Here is a 23,857-nt window from a genome sequence, read left to right on the forward strand (position 1 = left end):
AAGATGAAAATATTAATATGAGGAAAAGGAGCAAGCACTTAATGAATGCTTACTATGTGCTAGGTGTTGTACTAAGTGACTTATGTGCACTACCTCATTTAATCCTTAGACACTCTCTAAGCAACTTATTGCTACCTGCTTCATTATAGATTGGATACTTTGGTTTAGGGAGATCAACTTGCTCAGGTTTACACACTTGGTTGGGTGTAAGAAGTACAACCAAGATCAGATCACACTGAGTCCTCTAGAGCCCTTGTTCTCAACTGCTACACTATACTGCTTTCTTATGAAAGTCTTAAAAAGTGTGGTATCACAGACACGTAAAAACCAGTGATTCAAAAAGAAAGACACCATCCCAGGAGCAATGAGTTCATCCAGCACCGAGATCTTGGTTTCTAATAACATTCTCCATTAAAAGGAATCAGGAATCTTTGGGAAAATGGCTGATCTGAGAAGTAGGCAAGAAATAATGTAAAATGAGCCTGGAACATCTTGGAGTGCTAAAGAAATAAGCGCTCAAAACAAAAACAAACACAAAACCACACCCGCAACAAGGGACATATGCCAAAGGAACACAGAAAACCAACTGTGGCCACAGCTGTATCAACTCAAGCAGAAAATTAAGTAAGTATTGGACTATAACCCAGAGTATAAACGAAATATCAGGTACAAACTAAATAATATAAATCAAGCATTAAATAAATAAGTGAAGAAACAAGAGAGAAGAGACAAATCTAGGGTGCAAAAGAATTCCAAATAAATTATGCAGATACTCCCCCTCCCAGAAGTAGAGCAACCTCTCCACTTCTCAAATATGGGTTCCACATAATGACTTCCTTCCAAAGACTACAGTATGGAAAGGGGGAGAGGTTAAAAAGTCACTTTAGGGGCGCCTGGGTGGCGCAGTCGGTTAAGCGTCCGACTTCAGCCAGGTCACGATCTCGCGGTCCGTAAGTTCAAGCCCCGCGTCAGGCTCTGGGCTGATGGCTTGGAGCCTGGAGCCTGTTTCTGATTCTGTGTCTCCCTCTCTCTCTGCCCCTCCCCTGTTCATGCTCTGTCTCTCTCTGTCCCAAAAATAAATAAAAAACGTTGAAAAAAAAATTAAAAAAAAAAAAAGTCACTTTACAGTACAGAAGCAGGACAAACATTACCTCAGCCAAGTGATCAAAGTTCACATCGACAATGATAAGTCATGTTATGTTGATTGTATGGACCTTTGATATGCTGTGATGAGAATGGCACTTTATCTCTGTGGTTCTTCTCAAAAACTCATAACTCCAATCTAATCATGAGAAACACATCAGAAAAATCCCAATGGAGGGACATTCTACAAAATACCTGAACACTCCTCAAAACTGTCATTAAAAACACAGAAAGTCTGAGATACTGTCATAGACAAAAGGAGGCTAAGGATGATGGTCATGAAATGTAATGTGGTATCCTGGATGCTCTCCTGGAACAGAAAGAGAACATTAGCTAAAAATTAAGGAAATCTGAAGAAGTTGGACTTCTGTTAATTAACATACGTTGATTTTGGCTCATTAATTGAAAAAACTGTACTAAACCAATGTATGATGTTAGCAGTAGGAGAAACTGACTAAGGGGTTTATGAGAACTCTCTTGAACTCTCTCTATAATTTCTTTGCATATCTAAAACTATTCTAAAAGTAAAATATTATTTAAAAAACAAGAGGGGAAATTAACTGCATGAAAAGCTGATAAACAACAAAGCAAAAAAACAAAGACCAAGAGCAGTTTCAGTGGATTATTGGAGTCAAAGCCAGATTACATTGGGCAGAGGAGTAAATTAAAGCTGAGAATAGGATTATAAGTGTATAGCTTCTTCCAGAAGTTTGACAATGAGGGGAAGAACAAATCAGAGCTGGAAACAGACATCAAGTTAAAGAAAGTGGTTAGTGGTTTTTTTTTTTTTTTAAATAAAGGTATAATTCACATACCAAAAATTTACCTTTTAAAGTACAATTCAGTGGTTTCCAGTATGTTCACAAAGTTGTATAACCATCACCACCATTATCTATTTCCAGAACATATTTCTTACTTCAAAAAGAAATGATACAATCAAACAGGCCCTGAATATATGAAATTTTTTGATGAATAGGAAGACTTCACATTGTTAAGGTGTCAATAAAACTAAAGCGATTTATAGATTCAATGCAATCTCGATCAAAATTCTAACAGCCTTTTTTTTTTACAGAAATGGAAAAGCTGATCCTCAAATTCATGTGGAATTACAAGGAATCCTAAATAGCAGAATAATCTTAAAAAATAATAATGTTAAAGGGCTCACACTTCTCAACTTTGAAACTTATTACAAAACTACAATAATTTAAAACATAATGGTACTGGGGGTGCCTGGGTGGCTCAGTCAGTTAAGTGTCTGACTCTTGGTTTTGGCTCAGGTCATGATCTCACCATTCTGTGAGTTTGAGCCCCACACTGGGCTCTGTGTTGACAGCACAGAGCTTGCTTGGGATTCCGTCTCCCTCTCTCTCTGCCACTCCCCCCTGCTCTCTCTCAAAAATAAATTAATTAATTAAAAAAACCCCATTATGGTACTGACATATGGACAGACATATATACTAAGGGAAAATAATAAAAAGCCCAGAAATAAACCTTCACATATATGGCCAACTTATTTTTGACAAGGGTGCTAAGACCTTGACCTCTATTACAAACAGTAATGGAAAAACTGGTTATCCATATGCCAATTTGATCCTTACCTTATATAAAAATTAACTCAAAATGGATCAAAGACCTAAACTAAAGAACCAAGACTATACAATTCTCAGAAGGAAGCATTGAGGAAAATCTTCATGACACTGGATTTGGCAACCATGTGATGGATGTGACAAGAAAAGCACAGACAACAAAAGAAAAAAACAGATGAACTGGACTTCCGCTAAATAAAGAACTTTTGCACATCCAAAGAGATGATCAAGAAAGAGAAAAGACAACCTACTGAACAGAAGAAAATATCTGCAAATCATTTATCTCGTAAGGGATCAATATCCAGCATACATAAAGAATCCCTAAAACACAACTCCAAAAACTGGAGTAGACCTTTCAAAGAAGATATATAAATGGCCAATAAGCACATAAAAAGATGCTCAACACGACTAGTTACTAAAGAAATGCAAATCAAAATTACAGTGAGATATCACTTCATATCTACCAGGATGGCTATAATAAAACAAAAAATAAATAAATGTTGACAAGGATGTGGAGAAACTGGAACCTCTGTGCACTGTTGGTAGGGATGTAAAATGGTACAGCTACTGTGGAAATCAGAATGGTTAATTCCTCCAAAAAATTAAAAATAGAATTACTATATGACACAGAAATTCCACTTCTAGGTATATACCAAAAGAATTAAAAGAAGGGTCCCAAAGAGATATTTGTACTCCCTTATTCATAAAAGCATTATCCACAACAGCTAAAACACTGAAGCAACCCAGGTGTCCAGTGATGGATGAATGATAAGCAAAAGTGGTATACATACACAATGGAATAGTATTCAGCCTTAAAAAGCAAGGAAATTTTGACATATACTACAATATAGATGAACCTTGAGGACATTATGTTAACTGAAATAAGCTAGTCACAAAATGACAATTACTATTAGGATTCCACTTACATGTGGTACCTAGAGTAGTCAAAATCATAGAGACAGGAAGAACAGTGGTTGCCAGAGACAACAGGGAAAAGGAGAGTGGGGGGTTATTGTTTAAAGAGTATAGAATTTGAATTTCACAAGGTGAAAAGAATTATGGATATGGATGGTGGTGATGGCCACACAACATGAATGTACTTAATACCACTGAGCTGTACACGTAAAAATGGTTAAAGTTGTAAATTTTATGTTCTGCGTATTTTACTACAATGACAAAATTGGGGAAAAATGAAAAGCATTAAGGCTTGTGGTGTCTCTTTCACTGTTTCATACACATAATTAAATTCTCACAGACATTCTCATTATTAAACTAGATTTTTTTAATACTGAAATACAGACTTCTCTACTCTTCTCTCCAGAGCATATAGCCTACCTTGGACATAAACCCTTTGAGGAAGCTGATGTTTCTCTCATAGCTATGTGTATATAATGACATCTATTTTGTTCCTACCTCTATAATGAAAAATTTCAAACATATACAAAGGAAGAGAGAAAGGAATAATGAAACCCCTTACAGCTATCCACCCAGCTTAAAATACTTAATCAACTCATAGACAGTTTATCTATAATTCCACTCACTTTACTCTTCTTCCCCCAGTGGATTATTTTGAAGCAATCCCAAACATCGTATCATTTCAACCATAAATATTTCAGTATATTATCTCTACATACTAAAAGATACTGATGAAAGATACATACTGAAAGATACAGACAGTGTCCTGCATAAATTCCTGCACTGGTGGGTCAGATTTCTGATATAAGCATTCCTCCAGTAAACCATATATTAGATACAGAAATGTTATGTATATTCATTCATTCTACTGTACTTCCTTACAAGTTAAACTACTAGGATGTAGGACTATCAAACAAGAAAATCAAGAAAAAAAGTAGCTTGAACAGTTAGTTTCAACAGCAAGAGGATCATTTATCAAGGGTGGTCTTAGAGACCTCTTAGGAAAGAGATGGAGAAAAGTATCACAAATATCACACACACTCAACCTCACTCTCTCCCCACCTCTCAGAATTGACTTTCATATGATATAAGTTATTTGGTATAACACAACCCAGTGATATTATATAGCAATCATTATACGTAAAGTAATACTCATAGCTGCATATTTTATAAAACAAATGCAATCAAACTGGCTCAATGCAGAAAATTTCTATTCAACTGTCCTTACCTTTTGTTGGACTGAGATTCTGATCTATAAATCCTCTTAGTTCTGCATTTGTGGAAGGCAAACCAACCTGAATAAAATAGTTTTAAAAATTAAAAATAGAATCTTAAGTATTATGTGATCATTTAATAAGTTATTTTATACCTTCCACTGAAGATCCCATGTAAAATAATAAACAAAGCCACATAAAAATGAATTAATTATATCAACAATAGGAGTAGAAATTAAAAGAAAATGTTGCTTGCAATGGGAAAAGCAGGAATTGTACAGATTAAGATAAAAATCAATGAAATAATGTTACTTGTGAGCAGAACTGAGACCTACAGATTTTACTGATGGTTTTTTTGAAAGCAAGTTGTGGCAGCCATGAAGCTGCCAACAGATTTACCAAAATTCCATTTTCATGTTGCCCTTAATTTTTACTGTTCACAATCACTGCCTATTATGCGTTTTTCAACATTGTGATACGTAATGGATCAGATAAAGACCATTAATACTATACCACAGAGGTGAGATCTACTGGTCTCAAATACAACTGCTTGGGCTCATATTCTGGTTCAGTAAGACACATGGTCATGTTCAAATCACACAAGCTCTCTATACCTCAGTCTTCTGAACTGGTGCTAGAAGTGCTTATCAGTTGAGGTTATTAGAAAGATTAAGATAATTCATATAAAGCATCTAGCCCAGTGTAAGGCACAAAGTGCTCAATTCATGTTAACCTTCATTACTTTAATATAATACCTGGGGGCTATCTATAACAAGTGTAACTATAAATTCACCTTGAGGCAATTTATTTCATTTAATGTGATGGCCACTGGACTTCTTGGAATCATAGAGCTAAATACAGTAGTATCATCAAACAGAGTTTAAAAAATTTATTATAGAGCCAGGAATGAAAAGACTCTACATTTTTGAAAACTTGACATAAAGCAAGATTCTAATAAGTTGTTCTATTATTACTATTATGCTATTGTTTTAATCCTTGTAGATTTGTAATCTACCAAATGCTAACTTGGTACCTCAAACATCCTTTCAAAGTACTACCACACTGAAAACATTTTAAAGCACACAAAGGTTTATAACTTTATGTCTGTGCACTTGTGTTGTTTTTAAACTACACACTGTATTAGCATTATATATTCTTCATGAGAACTCATTTGATACTTCACAATTTCATAATGTAAGAGTAATTATTTCATTATTTAATAATTCAAATGCACTACTAATAGCTGTTTCTTTTTGTCAAGAGATATGTTACCAGAAATATTTCTACATATCATTCACATCATGGAAAAGTAATTCTGATGCAAACCTATTTCTCTCATTGAATACCAAATTTTTATGACAGCAGCTGAGCAGAAGACATCTAAAATGCAGCTTCTTAATCCTATGTATATAATGGTGCAGATACTTAATTCTATCTAGCTTCTTATAAGTATGCTATTGGAAGTAAACCCTTTGCAACAAAATTTGCAACAAATTACCACTACATGGATCTCCAGAGTTGTTCACAAATATTAATGGCGAGCTTTACTTGTAAATGCCAAGAGTTTACTGTGGCATCACTAACATGCTGCCCTTTTATAACAAAATTTTTTGCTATAAAAAGAGAAAGACAAAACTTTCATTGGTGTTCTACTGTAAAAAGAAAGCAAAGAAGGCGAAGACAGATTTTAATATTCCAAGGTTAATACAATGTGATCATTTAATACATGTGTTACAATTATTTCAAAAGCATTAGTTTATACCTTTTTGTTACTAAACAAAGATAACGGCAAAAACCTCAACTGAAACCACATATTCACAGTGGAGAGAGTTCACAGTTACTGAGTTACTGTTATGCTTAAACACCTGCTCTTAATGGCCAACTTCTGCAGAGTGAAGCAGTGAATCAATTTGGAAACTTTTAAACAGAACTACATTTGCATCTTAATAACCAACAAATTACACACTAAAAAGACAAAGGTCAGTTGTGGGTCAATACTATATGCTGATTTGGGTCCAGTAGATGGAGAAGTGTTTGTATCTAGACTTTAAATAAACACTAAAATTAACTTAATTAAAATTTCAAAAATGCAATAATTTCTGCTTTCATAAACACTTTATAGTTTAAAGACAAAGAAAAGGATTATTTGAGAATAGAAAAAGTTGGCTAGGAAAGGCATTTAAAAACAGCCTTTTTCCTTATTCTACTTAAAAAGGATATAATAATAATGGTTCACACAGCAAAAGAAAAAGGTGAACTCATTTTATGTAAAATTTTTTACCTAACAAGGTCCTGAGAAAAGGCTTCTACTGGGTTATTCAAACACTGTGCTGCACACTGTAAACAGTCACTAAATGTCTGTAGAATAAAAAATATCCAAGCCTAGTTTTTTTATTTTTTTTATTTTATTTTATTTTATTTTTTAATTTTTTTCAACATTTTTTATTTATTTTTGGGACAGAGAGAGACAGAGCATGAACGGGGGAGGGGCAGAGAGAGAGGGAGACACAGAATCGGAAACAGGCTCCAGGCTCCGAGCCATCAGCCCAGAGCCCGACGCGGGGCTCGAACTCACGGACCGTGAGATCGTGACCTGGCTGAAGTCGGACGCTTAACCGACTGCGCCACCCAGGCGCCCCAGCCAAGCCTAGTTTTTAAGAATAAAACCATATTTCCCACTAACAACATTATAATTTCATTGACATTAACATATTTAGATTGACAACTGAAAGACAACAAGATTCAGAGTGAGATGATTTGTATTCCAAGTTCAGCTCTGACATTTACAAGCAAGGTGATCCTGGAACAATCACTGCAAAATGGAGCTGACAAAACATGTGCACAACAAACTCAGAGAGCTCCTTAGATCAAATTAAATAATTATGTGAATATGATTATTAATGAAAGCAACGTTCAAGTGTGGATTGTTATTCAAACGGTAATGGTAATGGCTTTTAACTTTTCAACACTGACAGTCAATTCATAGGAGATGCAAGGGACCAATGAATGAATGAACATACAGCATACCAGTTTGACTTAGTTAGTAATGAGGGAAATGAATAAATTACATACCATTTTTTGCTGATTATACTGACAAAGATTAAAAAGAAAATAATGGGGGAGGGGGGGGCGGGCGCCTGAGTGGCCCAGTCAGTTGAGCTACTCAGGTCATGATCTCACAGTTCATGAGTTGGAGCCTAGAGCTCAGTGCTGACAGCACAGAGCCTGCTTCAGATCCTCTGTCCCCTTCTCTCTGCTCCCTCCCCTGCTCTCATGCACTCGCTTTTTCTTTCTCTCAAAAATAAACATTAAAAAAAAAAAAAAAAAAGAAAGGGGAATGGCACTCTCATATACCACTGATGAATATATAAATTGGTACAACCTTTCTGAAACGCAATTTAGCAATATGAAACAAAAGCCCCCAAAAGCACACACCCTTTCGGCCAGTAATTTCATTAAGACTTTGCCTTATGAGAATAATCCAATGAGTAAGAAAAAAAAAAAGAAAGAAAAAAGAAAGAAAGAAAGAAAGAAAGAAAGAAAGAAAGAAAGAAAGAAAGAAAGAAAGAAAGAAAGAAAGTTAAAAAAAAAATGGAAATAACTTGGGGTGCCTCAGTGGTTCAGTCAGTTAAGCATCCGACTTCAGCTTAGGTCATGATCTCACAGTTTGTGAGTTTGAGCCCCACATCAGGCTCTCTTCTTTCAGTGCAGAGCCCGCTTCAGTTTGTCTGTCCCCCTGTCTCTTCCCCTCCTCCACTGCCCCTCACTCTCCCTCTAGAAATATAAATAAACTTAAAAAATATAAAAATAGAGGGGCACCTGGGTGGCTCAGTCGGTTAAGCGTCTGACTTCGGCTCAGGTCGTGATCTCAAGGCTTGTGAGTTTGAGCCCCGAGTCAGGCTCTGTGCTGACAGCTCAGAGCCTGGAGCCTCTTCAGATTCTGTGTCTTTCTCTCTCTCTGCCCCTCCCCGCTCACTTTCTCTCAAAAATAAATAAACATTAAAAAAATTTTTTAAAATATATAAAAATAGAAATAACTTAATGGCCAATATTAAGAAAGTATAATGCCTATTTAGTAGATAACATAAAACAGTCATTTAAAATGGTTGCAGAGATATTAAGATAAGAAAAGACATTCATCACAGAGATTAAGCTAAACAGTAGGTTACAAAACAGCATGACATTTTTATTAGAAATATATACATATATTTTTTACATACACACACACTTGTATATATACCAGATGTCTTCCTAGGCAAAATTCTGCTGCTAATCTCTATGCCGTTTCCTTATCTGTATTTTCTAATTTTTCTATAATGAGTATCATGGCTTACATTTTTAAAAATGTTTTTTATTTATTTTTGAGAGAGAGACAGAGGGTGAGTCGGGGAGGTGCACAGAGAGACACAGAGAGAGAGAGAGAGAGAGAGAGAGAGAGAGAGAGAGGCATTGAATCTGAAGCAGATTCTAGGCTGTGAGCCATCAACACATAGCTCAATGCGGGGCTCAACCCCACAAAGCATGAAATCATGACCTGAGCCAAAGTCGGACGCTTAACCAACTGAGCCACCCAGGCACCCCAAGGCTTACATATTTTTTAAAAGATTATTTGACAAGGCTCAAAATACACATCAAATTACCTTCCAAATTCTTGATTGTATATTGAGGGAGCTTAAGTTAGAACACACCTGCATTTGTGGTCATGAAGCATATCAGTGGCTACTAGATACCATTTGACAACAATTTTATCTCAGAAACAATGAATATATTGCCAGCTTTACAGAACTTACTTTTTGCAAAATGACCCATCCCACAATCCATGTAGTTTCAGTATGGCTGTTAATCCTTGAGCTTCAATTGTGCTATTTCAACAAAAGTGGACCCATGACCCAGACCTGGCCCACTTCTTTCTCCACTTGTCTAACTGAACATGTGGGCCAAGCAGGGTCAAACAAAGCTCCTCCAGGGAATCTGAAATATACACGCTAAAAAAGAAAAGTTCCCTCTCTTCTTCTGATATAAGAATTATAAGGCCAATATAGGGTATTCTGCTACCATATAGAGCCAAGAGATGGAAAAAGGGAGACTAGATCCCTGACACCATCATGTGATCCCCTGAATCCAGATATGTTTGAAGCCACACTACTCCAAACTTTTCAGTTATGTGAATCAACACATTCCATTTTTTGCCTTAAGCTATTTTGAATAGGGTCGCTATCATTTGTAATCATGAGGCCTACTATGGCATGGATAAGGCAAAAACAACTCTTCACAAAAAAACCTGCTCTCGTAAGAGAAATGTAACATGAGAAACAGAAAATAAGGATGTAAATATTTGAGTATGTGTTTACTAATGCCTCTCTAAGACCTGTGCGTGTGTCTGAACTACTAAGTTAAGTGCCAAATGAGTCTCCTGCTTCTACTATGCCCCTCTTCAATCTATTGACTCAGCAGCCAGGACAAACTTTCTAAGATGGTAAGTCAGGTCATGCAATTATCCACCAAATCTCTAATGGCTCCTTACTGACATTTCAAATACACACCCAACGCCCCAGTCCTTGAGGGTCCACATGATCCAGCCCCTGCTTCCCTTCTGACTTCATCCCCTACCACTATCCCTTGCTTACTCTGTTCCACTTATAAAACTGGTCACCTTGCTGTTTCTTAAACAACCACACCTTTTCCTGCCTCTACCTGGAATGATCTTTTCCCATATATTCATATGATTGGCTTCTTCTTGGATTGAGACTCAAGAGCATTGTCTGAATGTCATGCCCTTAAAGAGAACTCTCTGAACACCTGAGTTGAAAGAGCTCTCCCTTGCTACCATCACCCTATTTCTTCTTACCCTATTTTATTTTTCTTCGTGACATTTATCATTACCTGACAGTATATATGTATTCACTGTCTTCTCTCACTAGACTATAAGCCCAAAGAAGGCAGGAGCCTAGAACAGGATCAGGTACATATATTTGGTGGGTGGGGGAAGAAGGAGAATGAATTGTTTGTGGCACTGTGAACTAGTATAATCCTTTCACTAAGTATCTTGACAAAACATATTAAAAGCCACAAAAATGTTCGTATCTATTGCAGAATAGGTAGTAAACTTGATTGGTTATTTTCAGACAGTCTATTCCAATTCTTTTCCACATACATTAGCCTAATCTGAGGTTTGACTTCTCCATGTCCCTAACTCAAAGGTATCAAAAGACCATCAGCTCATCACTTATCCCTCTCCCCCTAGGATGCCATAGCAGAAAGAGAAATATATTGCTCACTGTTTGATTTCTTCCAAATATACAAACAAAATAATGGGAGTATAATCATCACTGGTTCAAATGTTTTATGCTACTTTAGGGAAACAACTTTTAATATAGTGAATTGTACATATGACTAAGAAGATGATATTTGATTCAAGGCACATTTTAAGCCAAAATATGCTTGCTATTTGAATGTTAACCATCTTGTGGTTCAGGATAAGTTTTACCTCCCCTTTTTCCTAAAGGAGGAAAAAAAAAATCAGGATAATATCCTATAAGAAAATTCCCTATACACAGACTAAAACTTTGTTTCTTCTTTCCCCCCAACAGCACTTTAACAAATATGTAAGTCTTAGATTAAAGCCTACTACTCCTGATAATTTATCCTAATGAAATTAATTAAATTATAATGAAACAAAATCTATATCTGCTTACAGCTACTTACAGCATGTCAAAAGCAAAGTTAATAATAGGAAAATAGAGATAAATAATTAAGGTGGTTGTTTTTTTTTTAATGTTATTCTTTAGATGTATAACAGGCAGTATTTGGAACTGCCTGGCTTACAAAAGACCTTTCCACACAATAGAATGCTGGCTCTTCCTGGTCGCAATTAACTAAACCATTAGTAGACATCACACTTGAGCAGTGTCAGAGGTCCACCCCAAGGAGTTTGGAATTGGAGCTCACATGGGCAGACAGGATCTGCCAAGCTGCCTCCTTCCTTTCCTTCACACCTCTCTTTCTCTGAACAGGCTGGCTCTGTAACACATATATTGAGATGCTGCCTGGAAAACTAAGGAGCATGATTTGCAGAGAGAGAGAGAGAGAGAGAGAGAGAGAGAGAGAGAGAGAGAGAATGAAGCAGATGCACACAGACAAGCAGAGTTAATAAATGGAAACTAAACACTGCTTCAGTTCCTGGTAGATTTCAAGTTCCTGTACTCAGATCTTTCTGAGGGCCCACTAAATTCCTACTCATAAATTGTTTGAGACATTCCAGTATCTTTATAATAAATTCCCTTTTTAAGGTAGCCTAAGCTGGCTTCTGTTACATGCAATCAAAGATTCCAAAATGACAATCTGGGAACAGTAAAGCAATTGTAAGTTATTTCCCTAAATGTTGTAGTATTTATTTTCTAGCATAATCCTCACATAACTGGAAACAAATCCATTGATACAGCCTGACAATAAGAAAATAACTTGAAAGGAAGTAGATTCAGAAATGATAGCCTCAAGCAGAGGAAACAAACTGAATAAGTTCTCCAAAAAATCCAAAATCTAATGTCCCCTCAGGAATCATCTCATGGAAGATAGCAAGCTTCTTTTGAACAATATCCAGTATACATATTCCCTTATGTCCACAAGAAAAAAACTGGGCCAAAGAAAACAGTGATCTTCTAAGTAAAAATCTCCAGCAAGCACGAAAACAAATTTATTACAGTACCAAAAAAGGAGAGGGGTGGGAAACTTTCTACAGATGGAAATTTTGCAGCTGTTGAGAAGACACAACTTGGCAGCAATTTATAAGAATGCTACCGTGTCCAGTAGAATGCTATATTCAACAGCACTAAAGTTTACTATCTTGTTCTATGCATAAACAAAAACAATTATAAATTAATGCCAGTAAAATTAGAATAGTGAAGAAAATGTACATAGGGAAAAGTACAACTCACATTAAGAATACTTAAATTTAAAAATTTACAAATACTTACATTTTTTGCCGTCATGTCAAACTGTATTCGATTTAAAATTCTGTAAAGCCATTAAAAAACAAGCAAAAAACAAAAACAAAAAAACTTCGTCTTCAATAACTCCTTAAAAGAACATCCTGTTAAAAGGGGAAAAGAGAGGGAACAGTAATATAATAACAGTAATAATAGGCAATGTTCATGTCATATTTACCAAGTGACATGCATTGTTCTTTAAGGGGATCATTTAAATTAATCTTCACAACACTATGAGACACATACCATTTTAACCCTCATTTTCCAGATAAAAATTTGGGCTCACAGAAGTTAAAAAATTTGACCAATCAACTCAGCTAACAAGTGATAAAACCTGGGCTTTGAAATATCATACTATGTTACTTTAGATAATGCAATGAAAGAAACACCAAGGCTTACTGGAGAAATAGCCAATTCCAGAGCTGGGGCAGGAGATGTACAAGATATGACTAGAACATTTTATTGTACAGTAAGGAAGAGCTCAAGAAATGATGGAGATATATCAAAAGTATACAGGAGCCAGCCTAAAGGGCCTACAACTGGACAATCTGGAACAACTGAGCGCCAAAGTATACAGTGACAGTAACAGATTATGACTATAAACTCTTTGAATAAAGTAACGATCCAGGACTGCATACTGATAAAAAGCAGATTAAACGAAATAATGAGAAAGAAGGGAAAGCTCTTCTTTGCAATTCAATACCAACTAGTAAATAGAAAGGAATAACGACGTAAGAAAACCACCAATTTGTAAACATAATAACTGATTAGACAAGGATCATTACTGGATACTACAACTAGTGGGTGAAAGTGGGTGAGAAAAAGGATATTTACACAGTCTTGAAATATCACCCCACAAAATACCTACTAATTCAAATTTCACAGTGAAGAAACCTGACACACACCACATAGCCAAAGTAATCAAACCTACCAAATAACCACCAACAGTGGCACAAACCAACATCACGCGTCTCCACAAGTGCACTGAGATGGATATAATATCACTTCTGAGGTATTTCCATCCAAATGCATAACCTAAATCTAATCATGAGGAAATATCAGAGAAATTTAAATGGAGGGTCATTCTATAAAATAACAGGTGAACTTTTCAAAAATGTTACTGTCATGAAAGAAAAAATAAAAAAACTTGACTAACAGTCCCGATTTAAAAAGACAAAAATCACATAAAAATTAAATTCCAAGTATGATCCTGAAGTGGACTCTGGACCAGAAAAAAATACTTACTATGAACACCATTATTAGGGCTACTGGAAAAATTGAAATAGAGTCCACAGACTGGATAATAGTATTGTTTCAGTGTTCCATTTCCTGCTTTTGATCAGAGGACCATGGGGTTTTTTTAGGTGGATGTGCTTGTTTTTAGAAAACATACACCAAAATATTTAGAAGTGGAGAGGTATGATAGCAGCAACTAGCTTTCAAATGATGAAAAAATATATATAATCTGTATATAGAGATAAAGTGGGAATGATAAAACAAATGTGGCAAATGTTGGCAACTGGTTAATCTGAGAAAAGGGTATTTAGATGTTATTTGCCCTACTTTTGCAACTTTCCTCTTATTTTACCATCATTTCAAAATTAAAGCTTTAATAAAGAAATTTAAGGGGAAGGAAAAAATAAAATTTAATTTGGAAAAGACCATAAACAATAGGAGCTTGAAGAAACAGGAACTCCAAAATGTCCATCTCATACACTAGAATTGGAATCTATAAGTAAAACTTTGTGGGGGAAAAAAAAAAGTATTCTTACTTTTCTTATTTTTTAACTTTTTAAAAATGTTATTTATTTTAGAGAGAGTCCACGCACACAAGAGCAGAGGAGAGAGACAGAGGGAGAGAGAGAATCCTAAGTACGCTTCACGCTCAGCACAGAGCCCGACATGGGGCTCCATCCCACAAACTGGTGAGATCATGACCTGAGTGGGAAACATGAGTTGGACACTCAACCAACTGAGCCACCCAAACACCCTGAGCATGGATTTTTTTAAATTTAGGCTCAATCTCAGCTCTGACACTTAGCTGTGCAACCTTGAACAAAGTGACTTAACCACTTTGAGCTTCAGTGTCCCCATTTGAAAAACAGGTATACTGAGTTTTTCAGGGTTATGTTAAGCAGTAAATTAGGTACAATCTGTCCAAATGAAAATCATCAGATCCACCAAGTTAATACACCAAATTTTATTCATAAACACTGAACATTCCTAATCACAAAGAGTCAATTTTATTTATTTTATTTTTTAAAAAATTTTTAATGTTTAGTTATTTTTGAGAGAGAGAGAGACAGAGTGCGAGCAGGGGAGGCGCAGAAATAAGTTCTGGGAGACACAGAATCTGAAACAGGCTCCAGGCTCTAAGGTGTCAGCACAGAGCCCGACATGGGGCTTGAACTCATGAACCACGAGACCATGACCTGAGTGAAGTCGGACACTTAACCAACTGAGCCACCCAGGCATCCCATGAAAAGTCAATTCTAAATATTTCTAAGATTACCTTCTGACCTATTGAAATGTATTTTTTTATTCTTTTTTTTTTTAACGTTTATTTATTTTTGAGACAGAGAGAGACAGAGCATGAATGAGGGAGGGTCAGAGAGAGAGGGAGACACAGAATCTGAAACAGGCTCCAGGCTCTGAGCTGTCAGCACAGAGCCCGACGCGGGGCTCGAACTCACGGACCGCGAGATCATGACCTGAGCTGAAGTCGGACGTTTTAACTGACTGAGCCACCCAGGCGCCCCTGAAATGTATTTTTTTAATGTTTATTTATTTTTGAAAAAGAGAGAGACAGAGTGTAAGCGGGGGAGGGGTAGAGACAGAGAGGGAGACCCAGAACCCAAAGCAGGCTCCGGGCTCCAAGCTGTAAGCACAGAGCCCCACACAAGGCAAGGCTCGAACCCACGAACCGCAAGATCATGACCTGAGCCGAAGTCAGAGGCTTAACCGACTGAGCCACCCAGGTGCCCCTAAATGTACAACAAAAAATAAGGAAGGGTTTTCCATTCAAAGTTCCTGTTAAATTTTAGAAACCTGCTAGATCTATCTAAGGCAGATATTGTTGCCTATCCAGTATCTTTCCCTCTTCTTCCTTAGGAGAAGTTGAAGGTGGCAATATGCCCAACTAAAGAAAAGTACTACATTCTCACTCTCCCTTTCAGATGTCTGACTGTATGACATAATCCTGGTCAGTGAAATATAAGCAGACATCACTGGGTTGAGCTACCAGATTCAACTAGTAAATGTCCTTTTTCCCTTCTCCCATTTCTTCATTCCAGAATATGGTTGTAATGGTCAGGATTGCTTCTAGCTTCATTACAATATTCAGTATTCAGTATGGTACTATATTTCCTAATGGCTGGGCTATTGAGCAACACTGTGATATTCACCCAACTAAAAGAAAAAATCTAACAGAGCGTTATTATTTCAGCACACAATAACAAGTGGCTACCAATAAAATACTTCTTAACCACATTAATTAACTTTAACTTAATTTTGTTTAGTATTCCCTTTGTATCCTCTCACCAGAACTAAGGACAAATTAAAACCTCTAAATGTTACCTAAATGATAAATGTTTGAAACAGAGCCAAAGCACATGGATTTCTTGAGTAAATTTACACTAACATCTCTGTGCCTCAATTTCTTCATCTTCAGGGGCGCCTGGGTGGCGCAGTCAGTTAAGCGTCCGACTTCAGCCAGGTCACGATCTCGCGGTCCGTGAGTTCAAGCCCCGCGTCAGGCTCTGGGCTGATGGCTCAGAGCCTGGAGCCTGTTTCCAATTCTGTGTCTCCCTCTCTCTCTGCCCCTCCCCCGTTCATGCTCTGTCTCTCTCTGTCCCAAAAATAAATAAAAAACGTTGAAAAAAAAAATTAAAAAAAAAAAAATTTCTTCATCTTCAAAATAGTAATAAATAGCACTTAATTCAACAAGTCAAGATAACACATGGCCTAGCACAGTGTAAGCCCTCAATGTTAGAGAAAAAAGTAGTTTGCTGTTTTCTCATGACAAATTAAGGTTTCTGGGGCGCCTGGGTGGCGCAGTCGGTTAAGCGTCCGACTTCAGCCAGGTCACGATCTCGCGGTCCGTGAGTTCGAGCCCCGCGTCAGGCTCTGGGCTGATGGCTCGGAGCCTGGAGCCTGTTTCCGATTCTGTGTCTCCCTCTCTCTGCCCCTCCCCCGTTCATGCTCTGTCTCTCTCTGTCACAAAAATAAATAAAAAACGTTGAAAAAAAAATTAAAAAAAAAACAAACAACAAATTAAGGTTTCTTCTTCCAAAGTAAATAATACATAATTCACATGTAAGTAGAAGTAAAAAATACCACACCATAAATCTAGTTTAAAAAGGAAACAATGTGTCTAATTGTGGTTAAGAAAAACTCTCCTAAAATTAACAAAAGTAGGCAATAACTTTATTCGTTGATTTATTTATTCATTCAGTAAGCACTGAACACTATGTGCAAGGCACTAATCTAGGCACTGAAGACATCGTAGTAGATGAAAGAGCAAGCATAAACCTTCAAATGTAATTTAAATTATGTAAAATTACATTAAGAAAAATGTTATAAAAAGAAATGGGATTATGATAGAGATCTGCCTCATTCAATTAAAAATGAAGAAGTATGCTATACTGCCTTTGAAGAAGTATGCTATACTGCCTTTGAAAAGGATGCTATACTGCCTTTGAGAGCGTATAGCCTTTGATTTAAAAATACACATTTCTAATAAAAAAAATTTTTAATACTAGATCAATAAATAAACAAACAAACCAACCAACCACATTTCTAGGGCACCTGGGTGGCTTAGTAGGTTAAGCGCTGACTCTTGGTTTAGGCTCAGGTTATGATCTCACAGTTTTGTGGGTTGGAGCTCTGCATCAGGCTCCACGCTGACAGTGCAGAGCCTGCTAGGGATTCTGTCTCCCTCTCTCTCTCTGCCCCTCCCCCACTCGCACTGTCTCTGTCTCTCTCAAAATAAACTTTTTTAAAAAAGTAAATAAATAATAAATAAAAATGCACATTTCTAAGTATTTTTAAAGCTTTTGCTTTTAAACATTGTCTTCAATCTAAAATTTATTTGCAACATATGATTAAAACCAAGTATCTAGAAAGTAAATACACATGGCACTGAATATTTCAAGAACTTGCCATCTTTGGTGGCACTGGTGATTTTCAAAGATAAACCAGTCATGTGCACTAATGCATTATGTTTTATCCTAGCTCAACAACTGTATACTTTTTCCTGTCACTAAACTCTTCAGTTGGTTAAAAAATAAGTTGGATTTCTTCTTCCAGCTTCATGAACACATTATGTCAAGCTCAAAAAGTCAATCTTTGTGACCTCACCATCTGCCATGATCTCTTGTCAGTTTCAAACAATGCAACTCCCACAGATGGTCTCAAAATGCAAATCCTTTTCCTTCCCAATCACAATTAGCAGCTCTGGCCACAAAGCCTTTTAAAATTGTACAGCACTAATCAAAATAAGGAGAAGGAATAATTATGGATAAGTCTGTAGGATTAACATCACCTAAATCTGGGTATGTAGACTTTCTAACACTGCTGAAAAAGAGGCTATGAAACAATTACATTTCAGCAAAGGCAGCATATTTAAATGAAGACATTACTAATTTTAAAAACATGCCCATGTTTCAAAGTCTGGAGAATATACAAAACAATAATCAAATATCTAAAGAAACAAATAATCAGCCATGATCCCACCTCTCAGAGGCAACTACAATAAGCTTTGGGTATAACATCCTTCGGTGTTCTCTTTCTGCACTCTGACTCCCGTAAGTGGTATTAATGAGAAGATATTTTCATACAAAGTGGTAGTGTGTAACTCTTTCTTAGGTGATGAGCATTTCCAAACACTCTCCTAAATGCTTCACAGGCATGATTTCATACCATTCATACCACAACTCTATCAGATAAATATTATTACATGTTTAAGATGACAAAACTGAGCTTTAGAGAGTTGAAGTAACTTGCCTGGTTAACCAACTGTGTAAATGGCAATGCCGGTATATCAACCTGGGATCTCAGACCAGTAGACATGTTCTTAATTATTATGCTAATTTCCATAATATATCTGACTTGAGATATAACAGATTCTCAAAATATAACAAAATATGCAATGACTATTACAATACATGTATACAAAAGGATAATTTACTACACCAACAACATCCTTGAAAGTTTCATATGGCACAGGTCACATATCTTTGGGTCAGGTTTTAACCTTTTTTAGTTCTTTCTCTTTTTTAATTTCAATATTAAATTGAAATTTTCTTTATTTTTGAGTACATAAGTAAACTTCATTTTTTTTTATAGCTACATAGTATTCCTTTACATCATTGTACCATAATTTATGATATAGTCCCCTAGCGATGGATATTTAGATTTCTTAAGGCTACAAACTGGTGTCAGTAATCACATTTTAATGACTCAATCCTTAATGTTTGATCTGGTCTCCGACTACCTCTCCATCTCTGTGTTGAGTCACTTCCTCTCTGTGATCTAATTCTACTGGTCTTCTGTCAGTTCCTCAAAAACATGCTCCTCCTGCCTCAGGGCCTCCACACACGCTGTTTCCTCAGCCTGAAATATTCACCAAAGTTAATTCCTATCCTTTAGATTTCTTCTCAATGTCACTTCCACAGGGAAAACTGTCCCTCTCCTGCTACCAGACTAGGTCAGGGTCTCCCTCTATTTACCCTCTCTCGTACTTTCTTCTTTCACAGTACACACCAGCTTCTCATTATCTATTTATTTGTGCGATTATCAGAATGTGGCCTATCTCTGACAACTAAAGTGTAAGTTTCATGAGGACAGTGACCCTATCTGTTCACTATTATATATACCCAGTGTCTGGTACATGGTTGGAACTCAAGTGATATTTGTTTTTTGTTTGTTTTATTTTTATTTTTTATTTTTTAAATTTTTTTTCAACGTTTTTTATTTATTTTTGGGACAGAGAGAGACAGAGCATGAGCGGGGGAGGGTCAGAGAGAGAGGGAGACACAGAATCAGAAACAGGCTCCGAGCCATCAGCCCAGAGCCCGACGCGGGGCTCGAACTCACAGACCGCAAGATCGTGACCTGGCTGAAGTCGGACGCTTAACCGACTGCGCCACCCAGGCGCCCCATGTTTTTTGTTTGTTTTAAAGAAAATATTTATTTGATGAATTACATACTCAATATTTTATTTTTTTTCATCCTTTAATAGCATGATAATCTCGGAGCACCTGGCTGCCTCAGTCAGAAGAGCATGCAACTCCTGATCTTGGGGTCGGTCGTGTTGGGTGTGGAGACTACTTAAATAAATAAATAAATAGAGTGATAATCTCATTGAACAATGACTTGAAAGCAGAAAATGAAAAGATTTTTAACCATATACCACATTTACACCTCTGAAATGTCATTAAGCTATATAGGATAATTTTGAGTGACAATTTTCTACCATGAACAGAAAGGTTTTTTTGGATCCAGCAGTGTATTTGTGTTTCATTAATTTAAGTTATAAGAAAAATATTTATAAAAGGGCACATTTAATTTCACTAATTTTTAAGGTGAAAACAACAGTACACAAGAGTAAAATCTGAAAAACACTTTTACCAAAAGCTACTCTTCCAAAGAACCGTCAACATTTTACAAAGGAAAAGAGGGGCACCTGGGTGGCTCAGTCGGCTGAGGGTCTCACTTTGGTTCAGGTCATGATCTCCCGGTTCATGGGTTCAAGCCCTGTATCATGCATGCTCTATGCTGACAACTCAGAGCCTGGAGCCTGCTTCAGATTCTGTGTCTCCCTCTCTCTCTGCCCCTCCCCTGCTTGCAGTCTGTCTCTCTCTCATGAATAAATAAACATTAAAAAAAAATCTTTAATTAAAAAAAAGGAAAAGAAAATTGGTTTTATGTTCATTGCTTATTTTTTAAGTTGAAAAAAATTTTCCAGTGTTACATAAGCTTTTATTCAGGATCCTGAGCAACAATAAAACCTGATTAATACTATAAGCAATCAATAACAACTTTTAACAGTCTTCTACAGACATGCAGTGAAATGATGAATAATGTTGTCTCAGCGCTACTCATTCATTTACTTATTCAATAAATACTTACTGAATGTCTGCTGCATGTCAAACACTAGGCTGAGCATTAAAGATACTACGAGAAACAATAACAGTCCCTGCCTTTGTGGAACCTACATTTAGGCATTAAACATGCATTTTATAATTAACTACTTTATGACAATCACTGTAGGTGCTACTACAGTAGGCAAAAAAGATGCAAAGGAAATATGTACACTAAAGGACTGGGCCTCCAGTGGTTTTAGAGATTTCTTTCAGGAAGTGAAGTCTGAGCCAAACTCAACAAACAAGCAAACTTTGTAAACCAGAGGCAAAGAGAGAGGGTACAACACAGCCAGAGGGAACAACCAGCAGCACAGGGAAATGAATGCTCATGGGAAGAAAAGCCTATGGGAAGTTGCAGAAACTGAAGGAAGATCTAGGTACCTGAAAACATAGGGCAAATGGGAGGGCTGCTAAGAGATGACACAAAAGCCAGAAAGAACAAAAAGGTGCACAGTGAAACGTCATCTGATTAGTGGGAAGCCTCAAAAAGATTTTAAGCAGGTAGCCAAACATCTGAACCAGAGAGATACTAAATTATGTTCACCAAAGATTATGTAGAAATTACTTGCATCTTAATTATTTAAAAACTAGCAATATCAGCTATATTCTGGAATTCTTTAGTAACTGAAATGCTCGCTCACTTCTTGTGTACATCAGATAAGTTTATAATTACCATCCATAATCCATTTATCTAACAAACTTAACTCAAAGAAACAAAACTCAAAGCAAATCCCAGAAATGAGAGGAAAAAAAAAAGGGTCTCCAGCCTTCAAGTTAGCTTTCACAAAACCCATGCATTAGTCAGTAACTCAAGTCCTCAGGCTTTCCTTCATGTTATTAATTTTAATTAACATAAAATTCTTACTAAATTTGCTTATCTTGATTTTCAGGCGTCAAGCCAATTATATCCAGTAGAAAAGATGTAGTAATAAGGGAACAAATGGTTAGCTAGTGTTAGGGATGAGTACATTAGCAAAGTAATTCACAACTGATAGCTTAATACTAAAGAAAGATTAGACATAGAATTACATTTCACCAAGTAAATTCACTGAAGTAGAATTCCTTCCTTATTCCCTGACAAAATTGGGACTTATGACATGTTCCTTATATGTGCTTCTATATTGAAACCTAAGTGATATTTTTGTTTCAAACATTTCCATAGATTATAACATTTATTACCAGTTCTCACTCACTGAAAACAAGTCTACCCTGACCAAAGAAGCAATGTTAGAAGATATCACCCAAATTTAAAACAAAATCACATTTCAAAATCATGCCAAGACCTAACAGAAAGGTTCGTTAGTGCAAGCCAAATTTTTTTTTTTTTTTTTTGCAAGCAGTGCAAGCCAAATTTTAAACCTTTATTCACTTATGTACAATGACAACACGGATTCAATCACTGGCTGCACATACGCTCTTCAGCAAAGTCACATTTCCAGATCAACACAGCTTTAGATTAGTAATACAAATGTTAAGACTTATCCCAACTTGATCCATCACAACAGGACAGGTGAGTTTTTAAAATATCATTTGGGTAGTAATAAATTTAGACAAAGTACTGTACAAAGAACTATGCAAGCATCAAACGTTCAATTTACCCAAAAGTGCACAAAGACAAAATTGCAGGCAATCAAAAAGGAGTAATCTGTGAGGAAAATAGTACAATTTCCAATTGTCATTTGGAATACCACCATACTTATATAGGTACCTAATCTATATTCAAATGAAAATGAAACAATTTTAAAATCAGCATCATCATAAGAGCTATTTACTATATAAGTCTTCAAAATAACTGTGCAGAATAGTTTTTCCATTTTAGGGGGTGGTGGGGGGGAGAGGGGTACTGAGTCAGAAAGCTTAAATAACTTCCCCAAGGTCACAGAGAACCAAAATTTACAATAAAGTTTACAGAAATGAGATGTTACTATACATATGTTCGATGAAATCATGAAAAGATGAGTTCCAAGCAGTTTTCATTTTACATTTAAGATTTTTAGGAGACTGAAGGTTTGTGTTATTTACAAATGTTGAAGAATATAAACTAAATACTACACAGTTTAAAATGATCTAAAAGCGACTTCTGGAAAAATGGCAGGTCATAAGAACATTTGTCTCACGTGCATGAGCTCCCATCCTTAAAGATAATTATTGCATAATTTTTAATTTGATTTATTTAGTATTTACTAAATATTTAATAATAAACCAAAATTAACATTGATTAAAAAAAAAAAGAGGGCAGGGGAGAGAGGGAAGATGGCGGCGTAGGAGGACGCTGGGCTCATCACGCGTCCTGCTGATCACTTAGATTCCACCTACACCTGCCTAAATAACCCAGAAAACCGCCAGAGGATTAGCAGAACGGAGTCTCCGGAGCCAAGCGCAGACGAGAGGCCCACGGAAGAGGGTAGGAAGGGCGGCGAGGCGGTGCGCGCTCCACGGACTGGCGGCAGGGAGCCGGGGCGGAGGGGCGGCTTGCCGGCCAAGCAGAGCCCCCGAGTCGGGCTGGCAAAAGCGGAGGGGCCGGAGGGACTGTGTTCCGACAGCAAGAGCGACTTAGTCTCTGGGAGGTCATAAGTTAACAGCTCTGCTCGGAAAGCGGGAAGGCTGGAGGACAAAGGGAGGGAGAGCTGCTGAGCCCCCGGAGGGCAGAGCTCAGCTTGGTGGGGAACAAAGGCGCTCGCCAGCGCCATCTCCCCCGCCTATCCCCCAGCCAAAATCCCAAAGGGAACCAGTTCCCGCCAGAGAACTTGCTCTGCGCAAACACCCAACTCTGTGCTCCTGCGGAGCCAAACCTCCGGCAGCGGATCTGACTCCCTCCCGCTGCCACAGGGCCCCTCCTGAAGTGGATCACCTAAGGAGAAGCGAGCTAA

The 23,857-nt window shown here is 36.9% G+C and overlaps 1 protein-coding gene across 5 annotated transcripts in view; it reads right to left on the minus strand.

Moving 5' to 3' along the window:
• Window positions 1-23,857, minus strand: part of TFDP2 (transcription factor Dp-2) — a 183,555-nt gene that overhangs the window by 112,083 nt on the left and 47,615 nt on the right. For 3 of the 5 annotated variants that reach the window (XM_058730083.1, XM_058730082.1, XM_058730081.1), the window contains exons 2-3: window positions 12,832-12,947; window positions 4,873-4,939 (exon numbers count right to left, since the gene is read on the minus strand). In XM_058730083.1, the coding sequence (XP_058586066.1) occupies window positions 4,873-4,939; window positions 12,832-12,846 (82 nt within the window). In that variant the 5' untranslated portion in view covers window positions 12,847-12,947. Of the gene's footprint in view, window positions 1-4,872; window positions 4,940-7,139; window positions 7,217-9,648; window positions 9,695-12,831; window positions 12,948-23,857 lie in introns of those variants that run through there. The other 2 variants (XM_058730084.1, XM_058730088.1) reach the window with 2 other exon arrangements.

This window comes from Neofelis nebulosa, chromosome 5 (assembly GCF_028018385.1).
Source record: "Neofelis nebulosa isolate mNeoNeb1 chromosome 5, mNeoNeb1.pri, whole genome shotgun sequence".
Taxonomy (NCBI): Eukaryota; Metazoa; Chordata; class Mammalia; order Carnivora; family Felidae; genus Neofelis; species Neofelis nebulosa.